The sequence below is a fragment of the Siphateles boraxobius genome, unplaced genomic scaffold, assembly GCF_051911475.1.
Source record: "Siphateles boraxobius isolate OS27281-9 unplaced genomic scaffold, OSU_SipBor_1 46, whole genome shotgun sequence".
NCBI lineage: Eukaryota > Metazoa > Chordata > Actinopteri > Cypriniformes > Leuciscidae > Siphateles > Siphateles boraxobius.
Genome location: NW_027509097.1, coordinates 18,397,126 through 18,424,175, shown reverse-complemented (window position 1 = coordinate 18,424,175; position 27,050 = coordinate 18,397,126). Strand labels below are relative to the sequence as shown.

At 37.5% G+C, this 27,050-nt stretch overlaps 1 protein-coding gene across 2 annotated transcripts; it reads left to right on the top strand.

The window, feature by feature from the left end:
* The first annotated feature begins 529 nt into the window (after nt 1-529).
* pank1b (pantothenate kinase 1b) lies at nt 530-26,843 on the top strand. Of its 2 annotated transcripts, none has more exons than XM_077201189.1 (7): nt 530-1,168; nt 2,788-3,140; nt 3,362-3,615; nt 6,299-6,475; nt 6,571-6,694; nt 7,101-7,226; nt 23,909-26,843. In XM_077201189.1, the coding sequence occupies exons 1-7, from the start codon at nt 907-909 to the stop codon at nt 23,966-23,968; spliced, it is 1,356 nt and encodes a 451-aa protein (XP_077057304.1). In that variant the 5' UTR covers nt 530-906; the 3' UTR covers nt 23,969-26,843. The 2 variants fall into 2 exon arrangements, with proteins under 2 accessions (XP_077057304.1, XP_077057305.1); XM_077201190.1 differs by lacking the exon at nt 530-1,168 and adding an exon at nt 1,879-2,046.
* Nucleotides 26,844-27,050: the final 207 nt, after the last annotated feature.

Below are 27,050 nucleotides of genomic sequence, written 5' to 3'. Positions count from 1 at the left end.
TAATATATGCAGATACTGTATATGGTATCATATGGATGACTCAAATATTTTCTTCACATGTTTGGACACATAAATGTTCATATATGTTGCAGGCATATATTGTGTTCTCAGATAAGTCAAATATATGTATAGATATATGTCATGCTATTTAAAATATAAGTACATAATGGCCATATATTACACTTTTGTATGGGTAAAACGTACAAAATATATTTCAGGCCTAGTGGAGTTGGTAACTAATAATAGTAGTAAATGTGTAAAGTTGCATAAAATGTAAATACTCAATAAGGCAACTGTTATCTGTGCTGTTGTCCAGTGATCCAGTTGGAATTTTCAACCAGAAATGGCGGCCGCGCTATCGAAGCGCCACCTAGTGGCTGTTACCAAAAAAGCATCAGAGTTTCGCCTCTCTTTGCATGAATTCAGCGTTACCTAGCTACTTCCCATAGACTACTTCCTATGACATGACCACTGTTCCAAGATGGTTCCGGTTTTGACGCATGTTTAGAACCCCAAGGCGACATCTAGTGTTTATATCTATGATACAGTAATAGCAAATAGCTTCTTATACTATGGCAAATAGTAGGCTAGCCTATGCTACATGTAGCTAAGTAGGCGGCTCTGAAACATGACGTTTCAGCAGAGGGAGTGGAGGCATTTTCCTTAGTGACGTCGCATGTACCGGCTGTTTGACTCGGAAACAGCCCTAGCGTGTAAAGAAGAAATGACCGACGGTGACCTCGAATAAGATGTTGAAGGCCTATCTATTGTCTTCATCTCTTTACAACACATCAGCATTTATGTAGAATTCCGATAAAACAAGTGTAGCCTACATTTTGAAGCGCCTTCGAAACGTCGAGTCGCTACGCATCTGTCTTTCGAGCGTTTACATTTGCTACGTAAATAATGGAAAATGCTGAACCATCCGATCAAAACGGAACGACGCACTACACGAACGGTTCAGTGAACGGATTTCACACCCTGAAGTCCGGTAACGGGGACTGTATTTCGTCTAGCGGAGGTGGTCTGGGTGCTAGTGACTGTAGCGGTGGCCATAATGGTATTGAAAATTTCCACCATCTTCATCAGGGTGTACACAACAATGGTTCGCCTGCGAAGCGCTGCAGACTCAGAAGACGCGTGGATTCGGGAAAGAAGAACAGACCACGTAAGTCGGATTTTTCACGTTCACAAGTTTAACTTAAACGGAACATTGACAATTAACTCAACATAGGAATACAGTAAATACATATTTTTGAGGTATGGTTTATTTATTTTTATTTTACAATCTATAATTTAAGCAACTAAAAACGATTCCAGGGGATTAAACTTGAATTTTCTTTATTTATTTTAATTTAATTGACGCATTCATTTTCGTATCTTCATGATAAATAAAGGTTATCTTACTGTACGTTAAAATTTTACATTTATTTTCTAACTGTTTGACTAAAGTGGTTGTAACGATGAATCAGAATTTTTCGCATTACGTTTATATTCATATTTGTATCAAGATCCTGAAAACGAGAGAGCCTGCCATGAAGTCCCCGGAAGTAATGGAACCAATTTGTATTGTTTAAGAAAAACAACAACAAGAGGATGATTTAAAAGAGAAATCGCTTAAAATGTATACTATACACATTTCAAATTTGCCTGTATTAAGAGTGTGTTTCTGAAAGACCGGGTTATTTAGTGCTGTGAAATCGATGTGATGCTTGCTGTGAGGATTTCATTGGCCAGATCAGAAACGGGGTGTGGCAAAAACACGCCAGATATGAAAGGCATGCTTGATCAGCCAACGAGAGGGAAGTATCACACAAAGGGGTGGGGAAATCGCTCCGTGTGAACTTGCAGACTTTACAGTTCTTGTAAAATAAACATAAACAGGCAATAGCACACCTGTCAGCTGACATGAACACATTTATTCTTCTCACAGCTGCATTTGAATGATATATTCATATATTGATTAGAACGTTGCGTGCTTCATTGCTGTCTGCATAATCCTGTCTGTCTCACCTGAAAGTATGAAACTAATTGTGAAAAAGCAAGGTAAGGTCTTGCATCATATTTAATCAATGAAATCAGTACACGACAGTAAAAACATTAATGGTTTTTATGATTCCATTTTTGCCTCTTTTTGAAGTTTACTGTCAAACCTACTAGTCAAGTAGTTGCAGTAACAGTAATGCATCCATAGCTAAGTATATAGTTAAGCGTTGTTGATATTTTTAATATTGTTTTAAAATATGTTTACTGTAAACTGCTGTAATCTCACTTTGTGTGCTCTATCTGCTGTAATGTCACTGTGTTCTTGGTGACTTTGGAGTACTTTGCTCTCTGAGACAAGGAGTACACACCTTTCACCCACATGTATGTCTGCCAGCTACATTATCATCACTGATCTAAACACAGACTGCTTTAACTAATCAATGATATAAGAAACTGCTTTCTCTAAAAAAAAAAGTAAGTCTAAACAGTTTTTTTAAATGTACTTGGAAAGGTATATACTTGGATGCTGGAGAGATTGTGTGAGATGTCTAACTTTTATTTTAAAGACAGGATGTTTCTCTGAATAGCTAGGCAATCTCTTTGAAACTGCTGTTACCATGGCTACAAAAGGCCCCACAAGCCTCAGTGTGAATAGACCAAAATACTCTTTTTTTTTTTTTTTTTTTTCCTCTGCCAAAGTAGTCAGTAAATTGCAATCAGACAGCATCATTAATATACTTATTAAACTAAAATCTTAAAAACATTGACAAAATTCCTTTCTAAAACTTGTTTTTGTTTCAGCCTTTCCATGGTTTGGAATGGATATCGGAGGCACCCTGGTAAAGCTGGTTTACTTTGAGCCCAAGGACATCGCTGCTGAAGAAGAACAAGAGGAAGTGGAGAGCCTGAAGAGCATCCGCCGCTACCTGACCTCCAACGTGGCCTATGGAAACACGGGTATCCGTGACGTTCACCTGGAGTTGAAGAACCTCACCATGTGTGGCCGCAAAGGGAACCTGCACTTCATTCGGTTCCCCACTCAAGACATGCACCGCTTCATCCAAATGGGCCAAGACAAGAACTTCTCCAGCTTGCACACCACGCTGTGCGCCACGGGTGGGGGCGCATACAAGTTTGAGGAAGACTTCAGAACGGTACATGATCCACAGAGGAATGGCAACATAATAATGGATTTTATAATATTCACAAAAGATTAAATGCGAAAAATATGTTGATCCGTGCCAGGGTAGTGTTTTGTTGACAATGGCTGATTATCTTGCTGCCACTTATCCTATTACTGTTATCAGGACAAGAAATTGCTAACATCGGATATGGCCTTTCACATTTATGATTGTGTATTTATTTGTTCCCACAGGTGGCTAGTTTGGAGCTGCAGAAGCTGGATGAACTGGACTGTCTTATTCATGGTCTGCTGTATGTTGACTCAGTCGGGTTCAATGGCCATCCAGAGTGTTATTTTTTCCAAAATGCCTCTGACCCTGAACACTGTGTCAAGAGGCCATTTAGCCTGGAGAACCCCTTCCCTATGTTGCTGGTAAACATTGGCTCGGGGGTTAGCATCCTGGCCGTCTACTCCAAGGATGATTACAAGCGGGTCACGGGCACTAGGTGAATTCCTGCATTTTCTTTTTGTTGTAGCTAAGCATGTTCATTTCAGATTTATATCACTTGTCCTTGCTTGTATACGTGACTTGCGTACGTAAGAAAAGAAGATCTGGCTACTACAGCGGCAGATATTTTACTTCCTAACTTGATGGCATTTTTATCAGATATGTTATTTCAGAACCATTCATAAACCTCAAACCATCATATTTATTCCCACAGAAGTGCATTGTAAAAGTACAGAGATATTTTTTTTTACTTATTCACCCAAAAGAATCACCCTCATGTCGTTCCAAACCCGTAAGACTTTCATTCATCTACTGAACACAAATGAAGATATTTTAAATGAAATCTGAGAAATTTCTGTCCCTCCATTGACAGCTATGCAACTACCACATTGACGCTTCAAATAGTTCATTAAGAGATTGTAAAACTAATCCATATGAATTTAGCGCTTTAGTCCAAAAGACTTTCGTTCATCTTTGAAACACAAATCAAGATATTTTTAATAAAATCTGAGAGATTTCTGTCCCTGCAATGACATCAACGCGACTACCACATTGATACTCCAAAAAGTTCATAAAGAGATCGTAAAACTAATCCATATGATGGTTTAGTCCAAATTTTCTGAAGAGACACGGATCACTTTGATGTGATCACGATCACTTTGACGATCACGTATCACACATATGATGAAATGATTGAATTTATGCTTTTATTCACATATAATCATTGATCGGCGAACATAAACAGAAGCTCAACTGTACTTGCATGACGTGCAGGAACAAACTTCATCGGTTCTTGTGGAAGCACAAACGTGCTGCGTAACACACGAGAATGAACCTCAAGATGAATGAAAGTCTAACGGGTTTGGAAAGACATGAGGGTAAGTAAATGTTGATGAAATTTTCAGTTTTGGGTGAAATATCCCTTTAAATCATGGCCATGTTGTACAAATTTTTTCCATTGTTTTATTGAAAGCATGTTAATGATTTAACTAAAACAACAAAGAATTTAGAAATCGCGGACATGAATTAATAAGTTGTGGGAACAAATTCTAAATTCATGGCCACAATATTAAAGGGGCATTCAGCAACTATTTCAACTTAATAAAACCGTTTAGAAATCATTTGGATGGTTTAATAACCTGTTCTGGTGAGAATAGTGACTTTCCCCGCTCCCCCCAACGTTCCCAGGCAGAAAACCAACCTTGCAACATGAGGACTAACGTCCCGGTAAGTTGGAAATAGGAAGTCTCGTGAGAAGCGAGAACGAGCGAGAAACACAAACTGCTTTACGGCAATTCGACATAAACACACACGCCGCCCTGAATGTGTATGATGTATTACCCACCTCGGTAGACATAGCTCCACACGATAAAGTTGACCGGCTCCGATAATAACAAATGCACATGAGCAGCGGTAGAAAGGGGGAGGAGGGTGCTGCAAGTGAGTTTTTTTACGACATTGTTGTGAAATATACGCCTCACAGCTGTAGGGGGAGCTCGTTGAGAAAACATGCGACAACAAAAAACAATTTTTTTTTTGAAAATCAGCGAAGACATAGCTAGAGTTGCCGAATGCCCCTTTAAATGAACAACAACAAACTAAATAAAATCCTTGCAGTTTTATGTTTCAACCACAGAAGGTGATAAAGACACTAAAGTTCCATAGTGCAGCTTTTTTTAACATTACCAATGCCTTTAATGTCACTTTTCAAAAAATGTAATTTTTTTTTAAACAACAATCAGCAACAAACATATTGACACATCAACACACCCAACAACACAGCATACATGCATACAGACATTGTGCTTTTACATTGCATACATATTGAGAAAAAAAGAGAAAGAATAACATCAGTAAATCAAAACCTGACACCAGTGTTCTTCCACTTACAGTTATAATTGGTTTTGAAGATAATTTATGAAGGACGCTACATGACAGTCCATAGTGCAGCTTTAAAGGAATAGTTGACTTAAAAATTAAAATTCTGGCACCATTTGCTCACCCTCCAATTTGTTTCAAACCTGTATGAATTTCTTTCTTCTGCTGAACACAAAGGAAGATATTTTGGTAATTTGTCTGTAACCAGACAGTTGATGGACCCCATTGACTTCCATAGTAGGAAAAAAATACAATGGATGTCAATGGCGTCTCTCAACTGTTTGGTTACCGACATTCAAAATATCTTTTTTTAGTTTTCAGCAGAAGAAAGAAATGCATACAGGTTTGAAACAAATTGGAGGGTGAGTAAATGATGACATAATTTTCATTTTTAAGTCAACTATTGCTTTACCTGTAAAGTAAAAATGATGAATGAAAAATGATTAATGTTAAAATGATAAATTGTGATTTTGTTGTTTACATTTACATTTACATTTATTCATTTAGCTGACGCTTTTATCCAAAGCGACTTACAATTGCTATGTATGTCAGAGGTCGCATGCCTCTGGAGCAACTAGGGGTTAAGTGTCTTGCTCAGGGACACATTGGTGTCTCACAGTGGATTTGAACCCGGGTCTCTCACACTAAAGGCATGTGTCTTATCCACTGCGCCATCACCACCCCGTTGAACGTTGTGGATGTTATTTGTAATGAAAATTGTTACATTTGTTGTATAAACAAGATCTCTAATGAACCTACTTTAAGCAATGCAACATTCATTTGCTTCAATGGTTGTGATTCAGTTTAGGAGGTGGTACGTTTCTAGGCCTGTGTTGCTTGCTGACCGGCTGTGATACATTTGAGGAAGCCTTAGAGATGGCAGCTAAAGGGGATAGCACAAATGTGGACAAACTTGTGAAGGACATTTACGGTGGCGATTATGAACGCTTCGGTCTCCAGGGTTCCGCCGTTGCATCCAGGTACAGACAGATTTGCCAGCATTCGGATGTAAAAATTATAATATTTGTGATAAAAAAAAATCTTTACACTTTTTTTTTTTTCTTTAATTTGTCAGTTTTGGTCATATGATGAGCAAGGAAAAACGTGATAGTATAAGTAAAGAGGACCTGGCCAGGGCCACTCTTGTCACCATCACAAACAACATTGGCTCCATCGCCCGCATGTGTGCAGTGAACGAGGTTTGAAAACATTTTCTCTTAATGCAAAAGCTCACTTATCATGTTTAAGAACTGTTTCTATCCATATTTCCAGTCTTTCAGCCACACTGATTGATTTTGTTTTATTAAAAATGCATAATGTTAATTCAATGGGCATTAGCCCTTGACACAAACAATATCAAGACCAAGTCTGTGGTACTAAAGATGGGCCTGAACTCTGTGTGCTCTGAGCTTCTTTACAGTGTTGTCTTGTGGCATGGAGATCAAGCAGCATTGTACAGGGCTATCACAGCACACGGTACAGCCACAAGATGGATAAACTTTTTTTTTCTCCTAAAATACTCTGGTGTAAAAGTTAACGTGTAATGTGGATATTTCCTGTTTTCTCTTCATCAAATAGTCTGTTTTTGTGTTTTATATCCTCCAGAATATCGATAAAGTGGTTTTTGTTGGGAATTTCCTTCGGATCAACACTGTATCAACTAAGCTGCTAGCTTATGCCATGGACTTCTGGTCTAACGGTCAACTGAAAGCGCTTTTCTTAGAACATGAAGTAAGTTTTTTTAAAATCATTTTAATTCCCTGTCAATGTTAAAATTAGTTGAATTAATAAAGACTTAACGTAACATTCTCCATAGTGTTCAATCAATGTATCAGCCAAGCCAGTATATGGCATTTTATAGCTCTTGGAATCAGCCAATAAGCACACACATATTATAACAATGTTTTAATACACATGAGATTGTTTATAGTGAAGACATTAAAGATTATAAATTAAAATTAGGTGCTTTGAGTTTTGTGGCTTTTAGTTAATTTTCATACACATTTAAAATGTCAAGTCTTTAAAGACAGGACAAAAATATTGAAATATAAAAATTGAATGTTCTGTAGAAGTCAGAAATGTAACTTTGCTGATGTAAATTCTCTTTGAGTCACAACTCCTCACTTAGAAGTTAATTTCATTGTATTTACTCCAACATCTTTAATATACATGTTGGCAGATTCATTGATTATAACAAGATTCTAAGTTATAGTTTTTTCACATTATACATTTCAGTCCCGTTATTCAGATATGTAAGCCTGTTTATTGGTCCAATGAGGGTTTCCAATAATACAGGTGAAGGTCTTTGCGTGCTACTGTCTTTTCTCGTGGCAAAGTATTTTTGGTTAAATGCAATACATTTTATCTTATGTATTAACTCGTTTCATCTGACTCCATAAAATGAAAAGGTTTTTCAATGATATCTGTGCATCATTAAATATACGTTAATGTTTGACTATTCCTTTTAACTCCAATGAAAATAAAGTCAACGTCTGTTAGAATAATCAAATATAACAATTTATTATGTCAGGTAAATGTATTACAATTCCATAATCAATTGAAAGATAATCAATGCAAACCATCAAATGTTCTAACAAAGAGGAAAATCCTTTACCCGACACTTTATGGCTACGTGAGCTGAGAGTCGCGAGACCCTCAACCACACGGGCTAATCTGAATACAGAAAACAGCCCTGAGCTCTCGTTGCATTTTCCTTATATAGCCAGACCTTATTTGATATGTAAAACTTGAGTTTAGTGGAAATTTACTGTATTCCCCCACCATTACTGGGGGTAGAAGTTGACCATCTGCTAAGAATAGTGGAAATTAGCATTCATGAATTTACACCCTTGGGAGTGCCTGGTGAGAACCACATTCCTTTGTGTGCCAGTTATTCCTAAACTCTTAAAAACCTTATTACCTTTTGTTTTTTACTTCTTTGGGAAAGAGACATTATGTTCCAGTCACCCTGAGACCTTTAAAATGATACTAAACAATCCTTAAAGCTAATCACATTCACATTAAAACCATATATATTCTTGTGTGAGTTTTTAGTGTTACTGACTGAGAGAGAGAGAAAATGTAGATAAGGTGCTCCGAGGAAGGGGGGTGCGGGGTGTGTGTGTGTGTGAGATGTTTAAATGTTAATGTGCAAGCAAGGTCCTTTGTCTTATAGACCTGTGGTGAGGTTGATTTCATCAACCAGTTGTTCCAGTCTTACAGATCCCTCCTTGACCCCGTGGGTCACATTCAGACACTTAAGGGGTCATAGTAAGACGTTTGTCGTAATCCTTGGTGTAACTCAAAAATTGTCTTTGCAATGTTAGCATCTGTAGAAGCGAGAGGGCTTTGTTCACCTGCAGAACACCTGGCCTCACCAGGTGTATGTAGCTTGAGTCCAGCAGGTGGAAGAAGGCGTTCAGGCTTTCTTCCGGTGATCCAGTGATGTGAGCAAAGTTCATAGAGTCAATCTGGACCTTTTGACTTGTTCAGTTGACGTGTCATTCCTTCATGGAGAAACTTCCGTTTCCCTGGCACCTTCCCCAGGGTGATAATCTGTCCCTTCTTGACCAATCCTGTCACCTTCAGCGGTGTGGTTGTCTGGGCAGACCTCGATGGATGAAGGGGCTCTCCTTGGCTTCACACTGCCTTGTGTGAGACATCTGAAAAGCATCTTAAATGTCCGCTTCACGATTGAACACATATGAACTTGAACTCGTGAAGAAATGCATAGAAACGCATAATGCAACAAAACAAAATCATGTCATGTTCAATGTAAAATACCATGTTCTTGTCAGCAAGTGCGAATGGTACATCTGTCTCATATGTTTCTCAAGGTCCTGAATGGTAAGGATGTCTCATATTAAATATCCAATTCTTAAATATAAATATTTTTTGGTCTGAATTATATAAAGGAAATGCAGCAAGAGGTCAGTGTAATCAAAGCAATCAAATAGATTCTATGGATCAAGAGGTCATGTAATAACAACAATACTATTCAATAAATGCATTTGTATATAATAATCAGTGTTTGTTCAGGAATCTTCCAATGCCAGCCACTTATGCAAATCTAAGAAGTGACTTGGAACATGCTTAAATGTATTCAAGAATGGAGATTGTTCATTCCTTGCAACAGGTGTGAGAGTGTGTGTTTGTGTGAGGGTGTGTGTGTGTCTGTGTGTGAGAGTGTGAGAGTTTGTGTGAGAGAAAGAGAGAGTGTGTGTGTGTGTGTGTGTGTGTGTGTATGTGTGTGTGTTGTTGGCTAAGTCACAGTCAATGACAGGGTTGAATTGTAAATTCTGTAATTGATTGAAGCGTTCACACAAAGCGATCTACTTAGTTCTGATGTTTCTGTTATTAGTGGTTTGTTGAGAAATCAGGGGCCCTCTGACTTTCCAACCACCCTAATAACAATCAGAAAGTTTAAACATTTTGAAATTAATAGCAGGTCTGCCTCTGCTTTTTGATACATTGCATTGATTTGTGACTGTAGCCATTAATATGTATATTCCAGTGTTTTCCCATGAGTTGGCAGAGTGTTGTGAATAGCGTATGCTATGTCATGGGATCAGCTTTCCCATCCTATGTGCGTGAAGCTATCCGGTTCTGTTAGTGTGAAGATGCACAATAGATCTTTAGTGAAGTGACACTTTTGGATTCTATGTCATCTTTATCTTCTCATGATGTGTAGTATTTAGTCTGGATAGACTTGATCTATTCCAGGTGATGATGCTGTGAGGGTGTAGTGATGGAGGTGTGTGTTCAGTGTTCATGTCTAGGAGATGGGTGGAATCTAATCTATGATAATTGTGTTGTAAATTTAGTTCCAGTTCTATACTGGGAGGCCATGCTTATATAGTGATGTGCTATTGTGAGATGTAAATGGCCTCTTGAAGTGTCTTTTCACCCATCTCCCGAAGGTTATGTTCTAACAATCGTGAGGTCCGGCCCGTACTGGCATCCGTCCTCCGAGGAATTGCAGAAGTAAACCTGACAGAAACAAATGCAGAGAGAACCACAGTTAATTCTGATGTTTTCAAACAGTTTCAAATTCAGACATGTGGAATTATTTTGCTTGCTCCATTATCATGTCCATTGCAATTTTAATTCCAGTTGTCACATGAAACCGAGTTTCATTGACCAGGTCTGAATTATTGCTGTTTTTTCGGTGCAGTGTGTGACACCTTAAAGCTGCTCTTGCAGTCGAGCCTTCACAGTCTGCTGTGTCACAGCATTAGAGATCCCAGTTTTCGGGTTTTACAAGTTGCTTTCATTACAGCCAGATCTGTGGGCATGAATTAGTTCATGGTGTCGTTCACACATTTGGTTAGTGCAGGTCTCTAGTTACCTGCAAAAGGCTGTGGTCTGTCTGATGTTTAGTTCACACCCTCCTTGTAAATTTGCTTACCTGTGCCACACTTCCGGGAGTGTTTTTCAAAGGCAAAAAATTAAAACACACCTCCGCCCTTTTGGCACTGGGTAGCAGGTTAACGAAATCGAACTGTAAGGATGAATGTTAATGTCATATTTTTCAAATTAATGCCCTGTTTGGCGATTACAATATAATGTATATTATAATTTAAGAATATAAATGAAATTATATTGTTTCTGGTCTCTGAAGAGTCTCTGCTTGTTCTTGTTTCAATACATTTAAGGGAAAAATGTGACAGATTCAATGAATTTAGATGATAAACTATTAAGCCATTTGCTATTGGGCTGCTACCCGACTAGCAAATGAGGCTAATAGCTGAAGGCCTTGAGTGACCAAAGTTGTTAGCTCACTGAGGGATGCATTTGAGCTTTGGTTGCTTGCAGAGCGCTGGTTTGTGTCATCAGAGTGTGGTTTTCTGCGTTTTTTGAAATAGGGTGGAGGTCTGCCTCTGCCCAATGACCAGCACTTTTCCTCTGTATGGCCTGTTTTGTGACAGGAATTACAGAGTCTGCTCAGTTTTTCACTGTGTGGCTTTCTGAATTCTCCTGCAAATGGAGGATTTTCATGACATTCTAACACAGCTACCTCACCATGCATCTGTTTTCGTGACTCAATTCTTGTTGCCCAGCTAACAATACCTTCGAATGTATTTTTTGCTGGAGAAGCACCATACATGAGCGATTGCTGTACACGCGGTCCTGCATTTGTAAGTAGTAAATCAAGGAGAGTTACATTGTTGTGGTTAACACCTTCAATTCCAGAATACTCCTCAAACAGTTCAAACATATTTTCTGCATACGTCTCGAACGATTCTTCAGTACTCTGTTTCCGATTGAAAATCAATTCCCATCCAACAGGACTACAACCACGTAGATCGCGAAGACATTGTTTTAGTCTATTAAAGATTTCATCCTCAGGCTCATCTTGATACATTGACTGCACGATGTTCCCTGTCATCAAAGCCTGTGGTATCTTATAGTTCAGAACGTCTGGAATTGAGCTGATAACAATTTGCCAAATATCTTTTGGTTCAAGCTGAAATGCATGTTTTAGACTAACAATGCGTCTCCACCATGTTTCGAATGGCCCTTTCAAGGGGAATGGTCCGATCTCTGTTTTAAACAAGCTACATTCAGTTACCGTTAGAGGACGCCGAATGGTTGACTCTGTGCCATTTGGGTGCCGTATCACCTTAAAGGCTGAAACAGGCACTCTGTTCAAAACTTTATCACATGCTTCACCTGTCTGAAAAGATACAGGATTGTTAGAGCAGGCTGGCTCATTTAAGAAGTGCACATTTTTAGTCCCATCGCTGTTGAGCGTTTTGGGAGACATGCATTTTTTAGATTTTAGTTTAGTCTTAAGATCTGCAATGGTGTATTTGTGATTTTTACACTTTTCAGTCAGGGCTAACTGCTCAGCTAGTAATTTATCTAGCTGTGTTTGGAGATCTTGAATCTTTGCCTCAGACATTTTTGCCTCTGCATTTTTAGAATGCACTTCTTCACATTTAATATCCATAAGCGAAGATAGAAATGTTGTTGACTTATCTAGCCGTTTATAACTCATGAAGTTTAAAGCCTCAATTATTTCACCATGTTTTGATTTCTTCTGCTTACTACCCACCGTTTTCCACCAAGTGGAAATTTCATTCTCAATAGCGTCCATGTTAAGACCTTTTTTATTGAGTTTATACAGTGTAGGCTCGACCTTTTCGGCCCATAATGTAAACAGGACAGGATCATTATACATGTTCCTATTTATATTTGGGGAAATTTCGTTCCCTGAAGCTTTGAATATGAAAAAGTTTTTTGTTTCAGGATTAATGAGATGCGCGTTCACAGTTTCTGATTCTCATCTATGTTCCTTTGCGTGGTTTTATCGCAGCTATGGGAGTTTTCCACCAAGGATACAAAAATTCAGACTATATGAAGGCAAAGTCATTTTAACGTTTGATTATTCTATTTTCTCTTACTTTATATTTTTCGTTTATAGATCAGGAAACTATATCACTTTGCAGTCCTTCTTCTAAGGATGCACGACACAATCTCGCCAGTCTGACTTATCAAAACAGAGGTAATTGGCTAAATATCTGAGATGTGCCGTATTCACACGTACACAATAACAGGCACTTGAATAGCCCCCTTGAACGCCACCTCAGGAACAGAGGTTATGGAACGCACCCGAATCCAGGTTGATCAAACAGCATTTTGCTGATTCTGGATGGAAATAACTCGTTCCCCTCATTCAAGTACACTTGAATCTGATATTCAGTATTAGTCGTCACTAATGTCTGGCGCAAACTTGTGGAAATATACGAATCCTGTAATCTATTTTGAAAAATAATTTCAGAGCAATCCAGAATTAGTTCAAACGTGATAATATTTCGTTCTCCGAATATGAAAAGTATTTCTGTCTCGGGACTTTCAAGAATTAATGAGATGTGCGGTTTATGTTTATGACTTTCAAATTCATTGTGAATCACATTATAACCACATTCAGCATAGACACACACTTGTTCAATTCAGTTCACACAGGATACATGGCCTAGAATACAACATCAACAGCCTTTACCTAAGTGTTCCAAATACACCCACAATAAAGCAATCCTGTGTTTAAAGAATAAACTTACAATTAGCCTATGTGCACATATAGTAGCACAAACAACTATAAAGTGTGTTCTATGAGTGCATTACAATGTGTGAAGCACAACTCCAAATTTGAAAATACAAATTATTGCATTATTGCCTTTTAATCCCATCTGTGTTAAAGTGGAAGCTTTCAAATGCAATATAAAGTTTGTAAAGATTAGTTTAGGTTTATTATAGAATATTATTCAATGTGGCCTAGGGCCCATGGTGGGCTGGTGGTCACACAAAGGGTTAAGCGTTTTTTGAATGCATGGATAAAAGCATTTAGCTTAGCCTTGTTTTGGAAACGGCATGGACAATAGCATTTAGCTTAGCCTTGAGATCCGATTTTAGCCTGTAAATCATATCATCCTGTTTTTCCAAATTTAGGAATTTCGGCCTGCCTTTTATTTATAAAATCATGTGTTTTCCGATCGTTTACAAACTTAGATTTTTCTTTCTGTTTGCTGATTCTCTTCACGTGTTGCTGGTTTTTTTCAACAAAGCCAATACAACAATGGCGACAAACATGCGGCTGATTTGAAAACTTTTAGGGTTTGTTTTACAGCTCCTCATCAAGTAACGTTACACGAAAAACATTTAGAAGATGTTATTCCGATTTTAGGTTTCGTTTTTTTTGTTTGTTGCTTAGGCAAACAAGGATATCTTTAAAATCTATTAACAAGGGGTTTCATTCTTCATCTGCGCCGCCACTATCACGTCCTCACGTTTGGACTAAACAAATGGCTTTCCGATCCGTAACAATGCAAACAACATTTTCTCAACACTTCTCAAAAGGGAAGAAAAAGTTGACTTACCACAGCGGCAGAAGAAAGAGAAGATTTTCAAACCTCCTGTTGATTTTAAAATCCCCATACTTTGCTGGAAAAGACGTTGCTCGTGAAATTCATTTGTTGCGACATCACGTCGAGGTCGCCACTTTGTAAGCCTTTTTATTGGTCCAATGAGGGTTTCCAATAATACAGGTGAAGGTCTTTGCGTGCTACTGTCTTTTCTCGTGGCAAAGTATTTTTGGTTAAATGCAATACATTTTATCTTATGTATTAACTCGTTTCATCTGACTCCATAAAATGAAAAGGTTTTTCAATGATATCTGTGCATCATTAAATATACGTTAATGTTTGACTATTCCTTTTAACTCCAATGAAAATAAAGTCAACGTCTGTTAGAATAATCAAATATAACAATTTATTATGTCAGGTAAATGTATTATTACAATTCCATAATCAATTGAAAGATAATCAATGCAAACCATCAAATGTTCTAACAAAGAGGAAAATCCTTTACCCGACACTTTATGGCTACGTGAGCTGAGAGTCGCGAGACCCTCAACCACACGGGCTAATCTGAATACAGAAAACAGCCCTGAGCTCTCGTTGCATTTTCCTTATATAGCCAGACCTTATTTGATATGTAAAACTTGAGTTTAGTGGAAATTTACTGTATTCCCCCACCATTACTGGGGGTAGAAGTTGACCATCTGCTAAGAATAGTGGAAATTAGCATTCATGAATTTACACCCTTGGGAGTGCCTGGTGAGAACCACATTCCTTTGTGTGCCAGTTATTCCTAAACTCTTAAAAACCTTATTACCTTTTGTTTTTTACTTCTTTGGGAAAGAGACATTATGTTCCAGTCACCCTGAGACCTTTAAAATGATACTAAACAATCCTTAAAGCTAATCACATTCACATTAAAACCATATATATTCTTGTGTGAGTTTTTAGTGTTACTGACTGAGAGAGAGAGAAAATGTAGATAAGGTGCTCCGAGGAAGGGGGGTGCGGGGTGTGTGTGTGTGTGAGATGTTTAAATGTTAATGTGCAAGCAAGGTCCTTTGTCTTATAGACCTGTGGTGAGGTTGATTTCATCAACCAGTTGTTCCAGTCTTACAGATAGGTACAGGTGAAGAAAATGAGACAAGAAAAGATGGTAAATAACAGTGAAATTTGTTACTGAAGATTAATGTGAGTATTTTAATATTAGGGATTAAGATGAAAATGAGCACCTTTTGCATTAGGATTTATAAAATAAAAAACAACAGATGAGTAGCCGTCATAAGTTATACAGGTGCTGGTCATATAATTAGAATACCATCAAAAAGTTCCATTCAAAAAGTGAAATTTGGATATTATATTCATTCATTACTCGACTGATATATTTCAAATGTTTATTTAATTTAATTGTGATGATTAAAACTGGCAACTAACGAAAATCCCAAATCTCCGAAAATTAGAATATTACTTAAGACCAATACAAAAAAAGGATTTTTAGAAATGTTGGCCAACTGAAAAGTATGAACATTAAAAGTATGAGCATGTAGAGCACTCAATACTTAGTTGGGGCTCCTTTTGCCTGAATTACTGCAGCAATGCAGCGTGGCATGGAGTCGATCAGTTTGTGGCACTGCTCAGGTGTTATGAGAGCCCAGGTTGCTCTTATAGTGGCCTTCAGCTCTTCTGCATTGTTGGGTCTGGCGTATCGCATCTTCCTCTTCACAATACCCCATAGATTTTCTATAGGGTTAAGGTCAGGCGTGTTTGCTGGCCAATTAAAGGGGTGGTAAAACACATTTTTTTTAAGGCTTGATTGTGTTTGTGGGGTGCACAATGTAACATGTGTTCATGCTTTGTTTTTAAAAAATTGCATTATTTTTCATAAATTTTACCTTTATTCTACACTGCTCTGTCTCTCTTTGTAAAAACGGTTGGATGGTTTCTGGGTTCTATGAAGTGTTGTGAACTTTTTCTTCTCAAGTGTAGAAAAGATAGAGTTGCAGACCAGGAGATTGTTGAGGTATAAGTTCTTTATTGCGTCGCTGTAGTCATCTCAATCAAGTCTAACTAAGGCAGTATACATTTAGTTCATATACCCTTTCAAGGGGGTTGGATTAATTTCATAGAGGAGGGGACTCTTGAACAAAACATGTAAAGGAAAGTACATGATTCAACTGGTTACCTGATTTCATCAGGTAACAGTGTAACTCAGAGCCTTGAGATGCTAATCCAATTAGCCTGATTAGAACAACAAAAGGCCCAGCTGACCTTTGAGATTGACAAGAGGTTAATGTCCAAAACCTTAGTTGCCTCAAAAATGGAAAACAGTGTGTGCACTTTCTCAGTTAAAATACTGTTGAACCTAAATTAAAACATTTAAATAAATTTGTAATCCTACAGAAGCCACTCCCTCAAAAATACGCAATGGGCTCAGATTGGTCAGATTGGGCTCAGTGTGTTGTGATTCGCTAACCGCCTAGTGCACGTTTTTCGGAAACGTCACGCCCCTTAACTTACCGGTAGTTTGTGCTTTGGTGTAGGGATGGGGCCGATCCGATCCAGTATCGGTATCGGCTCCGATACTGCCATTTTTGCCGGATCGGGTATAGGTCAGACGAGGCCGATCTAAATCCGATATTGTGTGTTTACTATTGTGTTAATGTTAAGTCCCACAAAAGCATTATAAAGCACCATTAAGTGTTCGTGCACTATATTATAAGTGTTCTGAAGCCATTCTATAGTACAATGTGAGATAGAAATGAATATTTAAATAATTAAATTCAAGATCACGTAAACTTTTCCCTCTGCTGCAGCTGTCAATCATTCTCCATTCAGCATTCAACAGCGCGGCGCTTTCGGTTATGACAGTCAACTCGATGAAACTCCCAAGATGATTCAATGTTACTATTAGTATACTTGATCTGTAGATAAAGCTCTATGGTTTCGTATAAAATGACTATCTTGCTGCAATTGCTGTACCTTAATCATGTTACTTTTTACCGTGTGTCTGTTAGATCACAAAACTGGAGAGCACTATAATTGTTCTTCACAGTAACTGAAATTTAAAACTGTTAAAAGAAAAGGCTGAATAAACTATTGCGTAGATAGATACTGTATAATACACTACGCATCAATATGTCTTTCCTTTGTGCTTGGAACTTTTCAATGCGGACTCGAAGCGGTGCACGCTGTGACTCTGTGTTGCTTCAAGCGCATCATTCTGCGCTCGGGATGCGCATAAGCACTTTGTGCCGCACTGTATTGGAGTCTTTCATAATCATATCATAATACTTTTGCGCAATGAAAGATTATTAAATGTCGCATCTATCATATGTTGCTGCCTCAATAAACAGCTGTGCTATACATTTAAAAAATGTCTTAATTTTATAGTAGCTAGACTATGTATATACAATAATTGATATTTTTGATTTTTGTTATCTTGTTTTTCATGAATGTATTTTACAACAATACAAACAGCAATGTGTAACGTTTTACCAGATTTAGTGCTGGTGCCTACACTTATTGTCTCTTATTTGTTCCCCGCTAAATAATGTTTTTTTCACTATGTTCAGATTTTATACAATTATTGTGCACTCGTTATTTTTCTAGACTAAATTTCTAATTTCTAGAGTTCTAATCTAGTTTATAATATAATTTTTGTCATAGGTTATGATCATTTTTTTTTTATTTGTTGTTTTCTTTATAATGAAGTTGTCTGCATTAAGTAGATTGTGTTTAACAGTGTTTACCAGTTCAACACAGAGTTCTAGAAATTCTACTTGATTTAAAAAAAAAACTGCGCTGGTATCGGATCCGTATTAGTCGATACTCAGAATATTTGGTATGGGATTTGGATCGGTTCAGAAATATGGTATCGTTGCATCCCTAAATGTAATAAATATTGACATGACAATCAATTTGAAACACTTACAGTTGCATATTTATTTTCAGAATGGGATTTTTCCTGTTAATCCTGTTTTTCTGACTTCCTTTTCTAACCTTATACTTACCTCAAGTTGCCTTTTGGGACATATGCATACATGCGTACATATCATACTTGCCTGTTGAGAGGAGTTTATTGCAACATCATATAAAATCAACAATAATGATAATAATAATATTAAAGCAAACACAGCTCTGGTATCGGAATAGTATCGGTATCGGCCGATATCCAAATTCAGGTATCGGGATCGGATCGGAAGTGAAAAAATGCGGATCGGTGCATCCCTACTTTGGTGTATTATAAACAATGGCGTCAATAAAACCAATCGGACCCCAGAGAATGTTAGTTGAAGATGATCGAGCAGAACCTGTTCAAGAACGGCTGTTAAACAACGTTTCAGAAATTGTTTTGTTTTTTGTTTTTGTTTCTGTCTCATTACTTTTTAGATACGCTGTAATTAAATTGTACAAATTATTATAGTATTACAAAAAATAAGCTTCATAAACAAGAATTTAATATAATCGTTCTAACAAATTATACTAACGTTACAGTCCTCAAAGGGATTTTTTTGAGTAAAGACTGTGTATCTATAGTGATAGGTACTGACTGTATGGCACTGTTACTTTTGCATTTTTAGAAGGATTGTAGCCAAATATCTGTCGCCAGAACTATTAACCGAAAACGAACACTATAAACATTGGCATTTACTACAGTAACCAAATCAAACACAGAACCATGTTTATTATGCCTGTTGATAAACAAGCGATAAACAATACATAAAAGCTCCAATCAAAGAATAATTTACACTAATTCCAAGTTCGCTGTTGAGATTAAAAAAAAGTGTGTAACGTTAGGTGTTTGTCGGATAACGTTAAAGGGGTCATATAATGCCATTTTTGTACAAGCTAATATGATTCTTTAGGGTCTAAATTAAAAGTTTGTAGTATACTTTAATTAAAAATTCTCATTAGTATTGTAGGAAAACACTTATTTTACCTGGTCAAAAACAGCTCTGTTTTCAGCACGCCGTTTAAGTGTATGTGTCTTTAAATGTTCATGAGCTTTGCTCACCCCGCCCCTCTGTTCTGTGCGTACACCGTTTGTAACACAATAACTAGTGATGTGACGGTGAGGATATTTTCCCGGTTAATCGACGTGTGACAACACCGGTGATACCGGTAATACCGGTATCACCGGCGGGGGCTTTTAAATCACAAATTTAAAGGCAAACGTAAAATGCGCACGTTTGCACGGGCATGCATATTGGTGCGGTCGTTCGGAGCAGCACTGTTTTGTTATTTTCCCCTGAATTGGCGCTAATTTGAAAACTAAACAAATTTTTTTTTTAACAACGCTTATAACAAGCTGGTGCGGCAGTGTGCACTTCACTTTAACTTTTAAATTAGCGTCAATTCATCCATCACAGGGAGTTTTATTGACATTTGATCTGACCAATCAAAATCCACAATTTTTGTCCGACAAAGCAGTCGGTAGATTAACGTCGGTGGATTTGAACTTGGCTTTAACTGAGGCAATCTGTCACGACACATTAAAGAGCCACAAAACGGTAGGCATAATTATTGTTTAATTTTCTTTGACTGACCAAATTTGAAAGTTGAGACTTTGTTACATATTAAATATTCCCGGCTCGGTCCTGTCTGTCAGCGCGTTGTTAGCGTCCTCTATTTTTCCCTACTTGAGAACATGGGTTGAATCCGAAATCGCCCCCTAAACCCTCATTCACTAAGTTAGGCCTATTCCCTACGTTAGTCCACTAATACTGTTCACTTGAAGGAGTGAATGAAAACGAGTGAGCGAATTCGGACAGCCGTTGAGCGTAGGCTACATAAGCTGTACACTCGTTAATGCAGTGCAATGTGGTATTGAATAAGTGCACTCAGTAATGTCCACTATGGTTTCTCACAAATCTCTACGTTCATTTAAGACTTTATTTAAATAATTTAAGACTCTTATGAGGACACTCAACAAAACAGACATTATGGCATAATTTGTGTGTGTTATGGTTTGTTCAAGACCGAAAGAGAACTCTATACTGACGCGCGTCTTTTCTGTGCGTTGTGTGTGTGTGTGCGTGCAGGACTTAACGGATAGCCTACTGCGTAATTGCGTGGTGGACAAGTGACGAAACCGCTGTTGCGACTGAACACCGTGTAACACCGGTAACACCGACTATCGTAGCAAGCCTAACAATAACACAATAACCATAACACGTTGTTCATTTATAAACGTGGGATTATAAATTATAATGAGAACGTTGTACATAGAAAACATGCCGTAATGTACCCTGAGTGTAAACCTGAGCCGCATTCATCGTGAAGCTAGTGATTTGCAAAGATTAATATAAATATTAATATAAAGGTTAATAAAACGTTACACTCACTTCAGTTCTTCTGGAGGTGCAGGAACACGAATAGTTGGTTGGTACCGATTCTTTTTTCAGGAGCAGCTTCTTAGCAAAACCAGCTTTATACTGACCCTCCTTGTTTATAAAGCAGTCTGGTGTGTGAAATGATTCGCGCAAACATAAAAGCATTTACGTCGATCGTGGGGACTATTCCCTTCGAAAAAAAAATCAGCCACTGCGTCTTCAGCGGTTCGTATTTAGGAACATTAAAATGACTGCTGTATTCCTTATTGAACCCAAGAATAGAACACCACTTCGCTTAGACTCCATTCTGCTCATAGACAGTGCTCCAGCGTACTTTTCGGCACGACACGAGCGAGTGCGGGTCTGTGTTGAAACGCTGCTGTCAATCAACAATCGTGGGAGGGGCGTCACACAGTCGAACGGCTCAATTTGAGGCAGGGGAAAACATAAGGAGATTAAAACAAAATCACTGGATGGATTTTTATCATTATATGATGGTTGTGTACAGGCACTGCCAACACACATTTCAGTACAATCAACTTGTAAAAGTGCCTGTACCATTATATGACCCCGTATGAATGAGCATTTAACAAACTGGTTTGCAGAGCCAAACAACAGCATTGTCATTTGTTTACTTCCTTGCTACAACGTACAATTAACAATACGAACTATTACAGGAAAACGCATCGACGAAAAATAATTCATACTTACAGGTTGTGGCCCGTAAACAACAGCTTCTGATCTTAAAGTTGGAACTGCACCATCTTTCAGGACAAGCCGTTGTGCGAATCTTGCATTTAACTCGTAAAGATTGTGGAAGCTTTCCTCCGTAAAATTTGCAGCACAGAGAGCCAGATTTGGGTAATAATTATGAGGGACAGAGTTAAAAATAAATTTTTATAACCATTAATTCCTAACTCCCCCGACCCTAGGAAGGCTGAACAAAGTGGACCTGCAATCCAGATGAAAATAACAGCGTTCAGACGGCATTGCGGCAACAACAGCCTACTATACCACAACAACTCTTCTCCAAGCAATATAAAATGGCCTCGCCCCCCTTATTTAGTATTCTCGGTGGAGGGGTTTAGTGGGGGTTAGTGATGTCAGCAACCCTGGAGGAATGTCGTGTAGTCCCTACCGGCCGTTTGCTGTAGTCCTTAGAAATTGATTTCTTTAAAAGCAAATATCTCCCTTTGCTTTGAACTTTGAGTGTTGTAACTTTGCAGATGTTGTTTATGCTCAAACAGGAGCATTAAACACTAGCTAAAGTTAGAAAAGTGAAATCATGTTTTACCACCTCTTTAAGAACAGGAATACCATGGTCCTTAAACCAGGTACTGGTAGCTTTTGCACTGTGTGCATTTGCCAAGTCCTGTTGGAAATGAAATCTGCTTCTCCATAAAGTTGGTCAGCAGCAGGAAGCATGAAGTGCTCTAAAACTTTCTGGTAGACTGCTGCATTGACCTTGGACCTCAGAAAACACAGTGGACCAACACCAGCAGATGACATGGTACCCCAAACCATCACTGACTGTGTAAACTTTACACTGCACTTCAAGCAACGTGGATTCTATGCCTCTCCTCTCTTCCTCCAGACTCTGGGACCTTGATTTCCAAAGGAAATGCAAAATTTACTTTCATCAGAGAACATAACTTTGGACCACTCAGCAGCAGTCCAGTCCTTTTTGTCTTTAGCCCTGGCGAAACACTTCTGACGCTGTTTCTTGTTCAGGAATGGCTTGACACAAGGAATGCAACAGCTGAAACCCATGTCTTACATACGTCTGTGCATGGTGGTTCTTGAAGCACTGACTCCAGCTGCAGTACACTCTTTGTGAATCTCCCCACATTTTTGAATGGGTTTTGTTTCACAATCCTCTCCAGGGTGCGGTTATCCCTATTGCTTGTACACATTTTTTCTACCACATCTTTTCCTTCCCTTCACCTCTCTATTAATGTGCTTGGACACAGAGCTTTGTGAACAGCCAGCCTCTTTAGCAATGACCTTTTGTGTCTTGCCCTCCTTGTGCAAGATGTCAATGGTCGTTTTTTTTGTTGGACAGCTGTCAAGTCTTCCCCATGATTGTGTAGCCTACAGAACTATACTGAGAGACCATTTAAAGGCCTTTGCAGGTGTTTTTAGTTAATTAGCTGATTAGAGTGTGGCACCAGGTGTCTTCAATATTGAACCTTTCACAATATTCTAATTTTCTGAGATACTGATTTTGGGTTTTTATTAGTTATCAGTTATAATCATCCAAATTAAAAGGAATGAACACTTGACATGTATCAGTATGTGTGTAATGAATGAATATAATATCCAAATTTCACTTTTTGAATGGAATTACTGAAATAAATCAACTTTTTGATGATATTCTAATTATATGACCAGCACCTGTATATTATGAACTTACCTGTCTTTCCTCCCCTGCAATAGTCTGTGCTTGTCACTGCATGACTGCTTTGTTGATTAACGGGACTTTTAGCTCCCCCTTGTGTCCAAAAGATCCAAAATCTACCCACACTCCCGTCAATGGATAATTTTGATTTCTGCTGTCAAATATTGTGCACTTTGTGAAAATATTATGTAAAATAACCCATTTAGGTTCAGCTATGTTGTGTACGTCTCATAAGATATTATTAAATTCTATATTTTATATACACTCATTTAAATGTAAATTTGCTCTCATGCTAACAAAGGCTGCACTTATTTGATTAAAAGTACAGTAAAACTGTAATATTGTGAAATGTTATTACAATAAAAAAAATTAGACTCATTTTAAGTTTTAATTTATTATTGTGGTGGCAAACCTGAATTGTCTCACATAATCCTTCAGAAAAACTTATCATATTCTAATATGCTAAAGGCTCAAGAAGCTTTTCTTATTATCAATGTTGATTTTTATTTTTGTAGAAACCATGATACCTTTACTCAGGATTATTTTATAAAATAAAAAAAGAGAAGCATTGATGTCAAATAGAAATCTTTAGTAACATTATAAATGACTTTACTGTCACTTTTCATCAATTAAATGTATCTTTGCTGAATTAAACTATTAATTTCTTTCCAAACTAAATTACTTTCCCCAAATGTTTGAATGTACTCTATACAGTATGTCAGCCAAATATCAGCCACCAATTGACCATAGGCCTTACCAGATGTCACAGTATATGAAATGAGCATGTATGAAAATATAATAGAAAGCTCTGCTTCTGTTCCACAGGGATATTTTGGAGCTGTTGGTGCCTTCCTAGAGCTACTGAAGATGACTGAAGACTCCTGAGACACTGAAGTAACCCCAACCTTCAAACCAGAAGCTGCTGTAAGATTTCAGGAAAGCCACATCCCCTAATAAGGAAAAGCCATTTAATAATATGATCGAGTTTCCCTTCAAATCATCGACACGTTGGCCCGTCTATGCTTGTGACAGAACCAAGTGACCGAGAGGAAATGACGCAACAACAACGCACTTTCAGTGTCCACGCACTTAACCTTAATATTAAGTGTGACTCATTTCCGCTTCTATAAATCCAGCACAGCTTTGGCTTTGCCGTGTATTGATATTTTGATTGGATGATGATTTAGGACACTAATTATAATGCCTGTATACTCCCTCTACACTCAGTTTGTGAGCTTTATGAAAACCATTGTAACATGTGAAAAGGGTTTGGAGGTGAGTGTTATGTTTATTAGTGGGACATTATAAAAAAACAACTTTCCCCTCTAAACAAATCATGCTTTAAACTGCAAATCAGATTTATCATTAATTGACTGTCCTTAAGAGTAATTTACATGGGACTTTGCTCCCCCTGTTCTAGTCACGTATGAGCATTCATCATATCTGTATTACATTAAAAGTGCTAATTTGTATTATTAAGCGTAAAATTATTTTGGACACTAAAGCATGAGTCCAAGTTAAAAATTCTAACATCTTTTTAATACAGCAAATGACAATTGAATTTCAGTACTTTTTCAATTACTTACAGAATTAGCAAAAAAAGCGTCAGGTAGACCTGTTTTATCTTCACTGGGCCTTGTACGATTAGTGGATTGTTGACATGAGTAGCTGTAGTTTCTAAGATATCTTTACCTCCTTTTAACTGGTCTGTCTAATGAACAGTGAACATATGCACCTGAACTGACACTGATTGTGTTGGGACCAAATTGTCAATATTGACAGTATCTTCATCAGATGGAGAATTCTCATAGTTCACTACATTCAGTAAGTCCTTTCTTACCGTGATGAATTTTATTTGGTTTTACAGTCCCTAATGCCAATATTTCTCTGATCTGAATGTGTTAACAGTTTACCCTGTGTATATACACTGTAGTATATAATGTTTTGTTTTTTTATTTAATTTAACATTTGCACAAACCATCTCTTGTCATATTCATGCCATTATGCAAGTTTCATTAGAGACTTCTAACCAATACTTATATTTACTGTCAAACCTCCTCGCAAATGCCTTCATCTTTTTAACATTTTCAGCTTTAACGTTGTCTATTAATGACAATATTTTGCCTTTTATTCCTCATGAGCATCTCTAACTTTATGCCTAAACACCTTTTAACACTCTGTATTAATACGGTACAGCTGGGTCTGACTGTGAACTGTAAAGATTGTTGTGCAGAACCAGATGCATGTTAAATACATGCTCCTAAAGCTGGAATTATAAATTCCAAAATATTTATTGCAGTCATTGTAATCCGTCTAAATATGTATGATCAGAAACATAAGCACTTCCAAGAGAAAAATATATTGTCTTTCCCTCACTTTGAGCCACAGTATGACAGCAGTTATTTTTCTACCAATTGCATTTTCTCATTTGGCTTCATCAGTGTAAATATGTAGTTAAGACATTAAATCCTTTATTTTTTACAGCACTGATAAAATAAGCAGTTTTCGAGTTTGTAATTGCAGGGGCTTTTTTGCTGATCATCATAAATGCAAGCAAGACCAAAACTTCTTAGAGGAAGTAAAATGTACATTAAGAATAATTTCATAATGCATTTTTTATTGGAGGATTGACTGTAAAAAAATATTCACTTATTGTGCATGTACTGAACCTACTACATGTTCAACAACAGACCTGTGCTGACATTAAAGTGTCTTCTATCTGCTTGTGGCAACATCTGTAGCACATTACGTGCACTGCCTCTTTATCTTTTCCTTCTATCTGTTGATTCATCCTTTAATTCCTCTGCTCAGTCCTTAGAATTGCCTTATGCAGTGGGGTGCCATTTTGTCTTTGGATGTCTGGATTATGCACAATGGCACCCCAACATCTCTATGAGCCACAAAAGTAACTTCCAAGTGTTATGGGGTGCCTTTTACTGATGGAGACAAGGCTTTATCTCGGTATCGTCGCAAATGCTAAATCCAGATGTCACTGTGTACATCAATCCTTAACAGTATATTTGAGGTCTTTTGAATTTCTTTTGAGAGGTGGGTGGAGGGTGGGGGGATTGAATGCATGTGTCGGTACATTGTATTTTTACTTGGGCAATGAAAAGCATGCAAACGATTTCTCAACATGGGTGACATTTCGTTAGGCACTTGGACCAGATCTAATGTTAATGCATGTTCATTTCTTGCGCTATATGTTAAATTGTACAAAACCTTTCTGCCCTTTCATAAATATATTCTGTCTCTTCCAAACTATACATGTTCGATGCCCAGTTTTCAGAAAGCATGTTCTATATTGTAAATGCTGAGTCGCCATTACAGCTTTTTCTAGAGCTAAATTGTGTATTTATGAATCGTATAATTTTAGATAATTAGATGTTAATATTTCATGCTAATAACCCTCATCAATGACCTCAATCTCCTGACAAACTTTTCTGATGTATGTGATCTGAATGAGAATGTATAATTCTATATTAAAATTAATTTAACTTCAGTTTCAGCGCACATATGAATCTCAAACAGAATCACTACACAAATTGTAAGTGTATTTCTTATGATATAACATTTGATGTTGATCGTATAGGGACCCCTAATTTACTTGCGCCTCGTAAGGAATGGACTGATCACAATACTCTGAAATTCATGTCAATAAGAGATTTTTATATTGGTTTTGAGTTGTATCATTTGAAAAGCTAACTTCATTTGTCAAACTATGTTGTAAATATCTAATAAATGTGTTAATTGTGGGAAATGGTTTACTCTAATGGCTTTTCATTAATTTTCTTTCATTTAATCCAAATATCAACCCTTACACCAGTTTACAGGATATTCACAAACATGCATCAGGATCAGTTTTATTTGCCAAGTATGCCTGAGCAAACAAGGAATTTGTTGCCGGTTTAGAGCAAACCAACAGTGCTCATGTACACATACAGGCACGGCACAGCAGTGTTGGACT

Coding starts and splice junctions, on each gene's coding strand:
- pank1b (XM_077201189.1), top strand. CDS start 907: ATGGAAAATGCTGAACCATCCGATCAAAACGGAACGACGCACTACACG. Junction 3,616..6,298: donor AAGCGGGTCACGGGCACTAG/GTGAATTCCTGC, acceptor GTTGTGATTCAG/TTTAGGAGGTGGTACGTTTC. Junction 6,476..6,570: donor GGTTCCGCCGTTGCATCCAG/GTACAGACAGAT, acceptor TTAATTTGTCAG/TTTTGGTCATATGATGAGCA.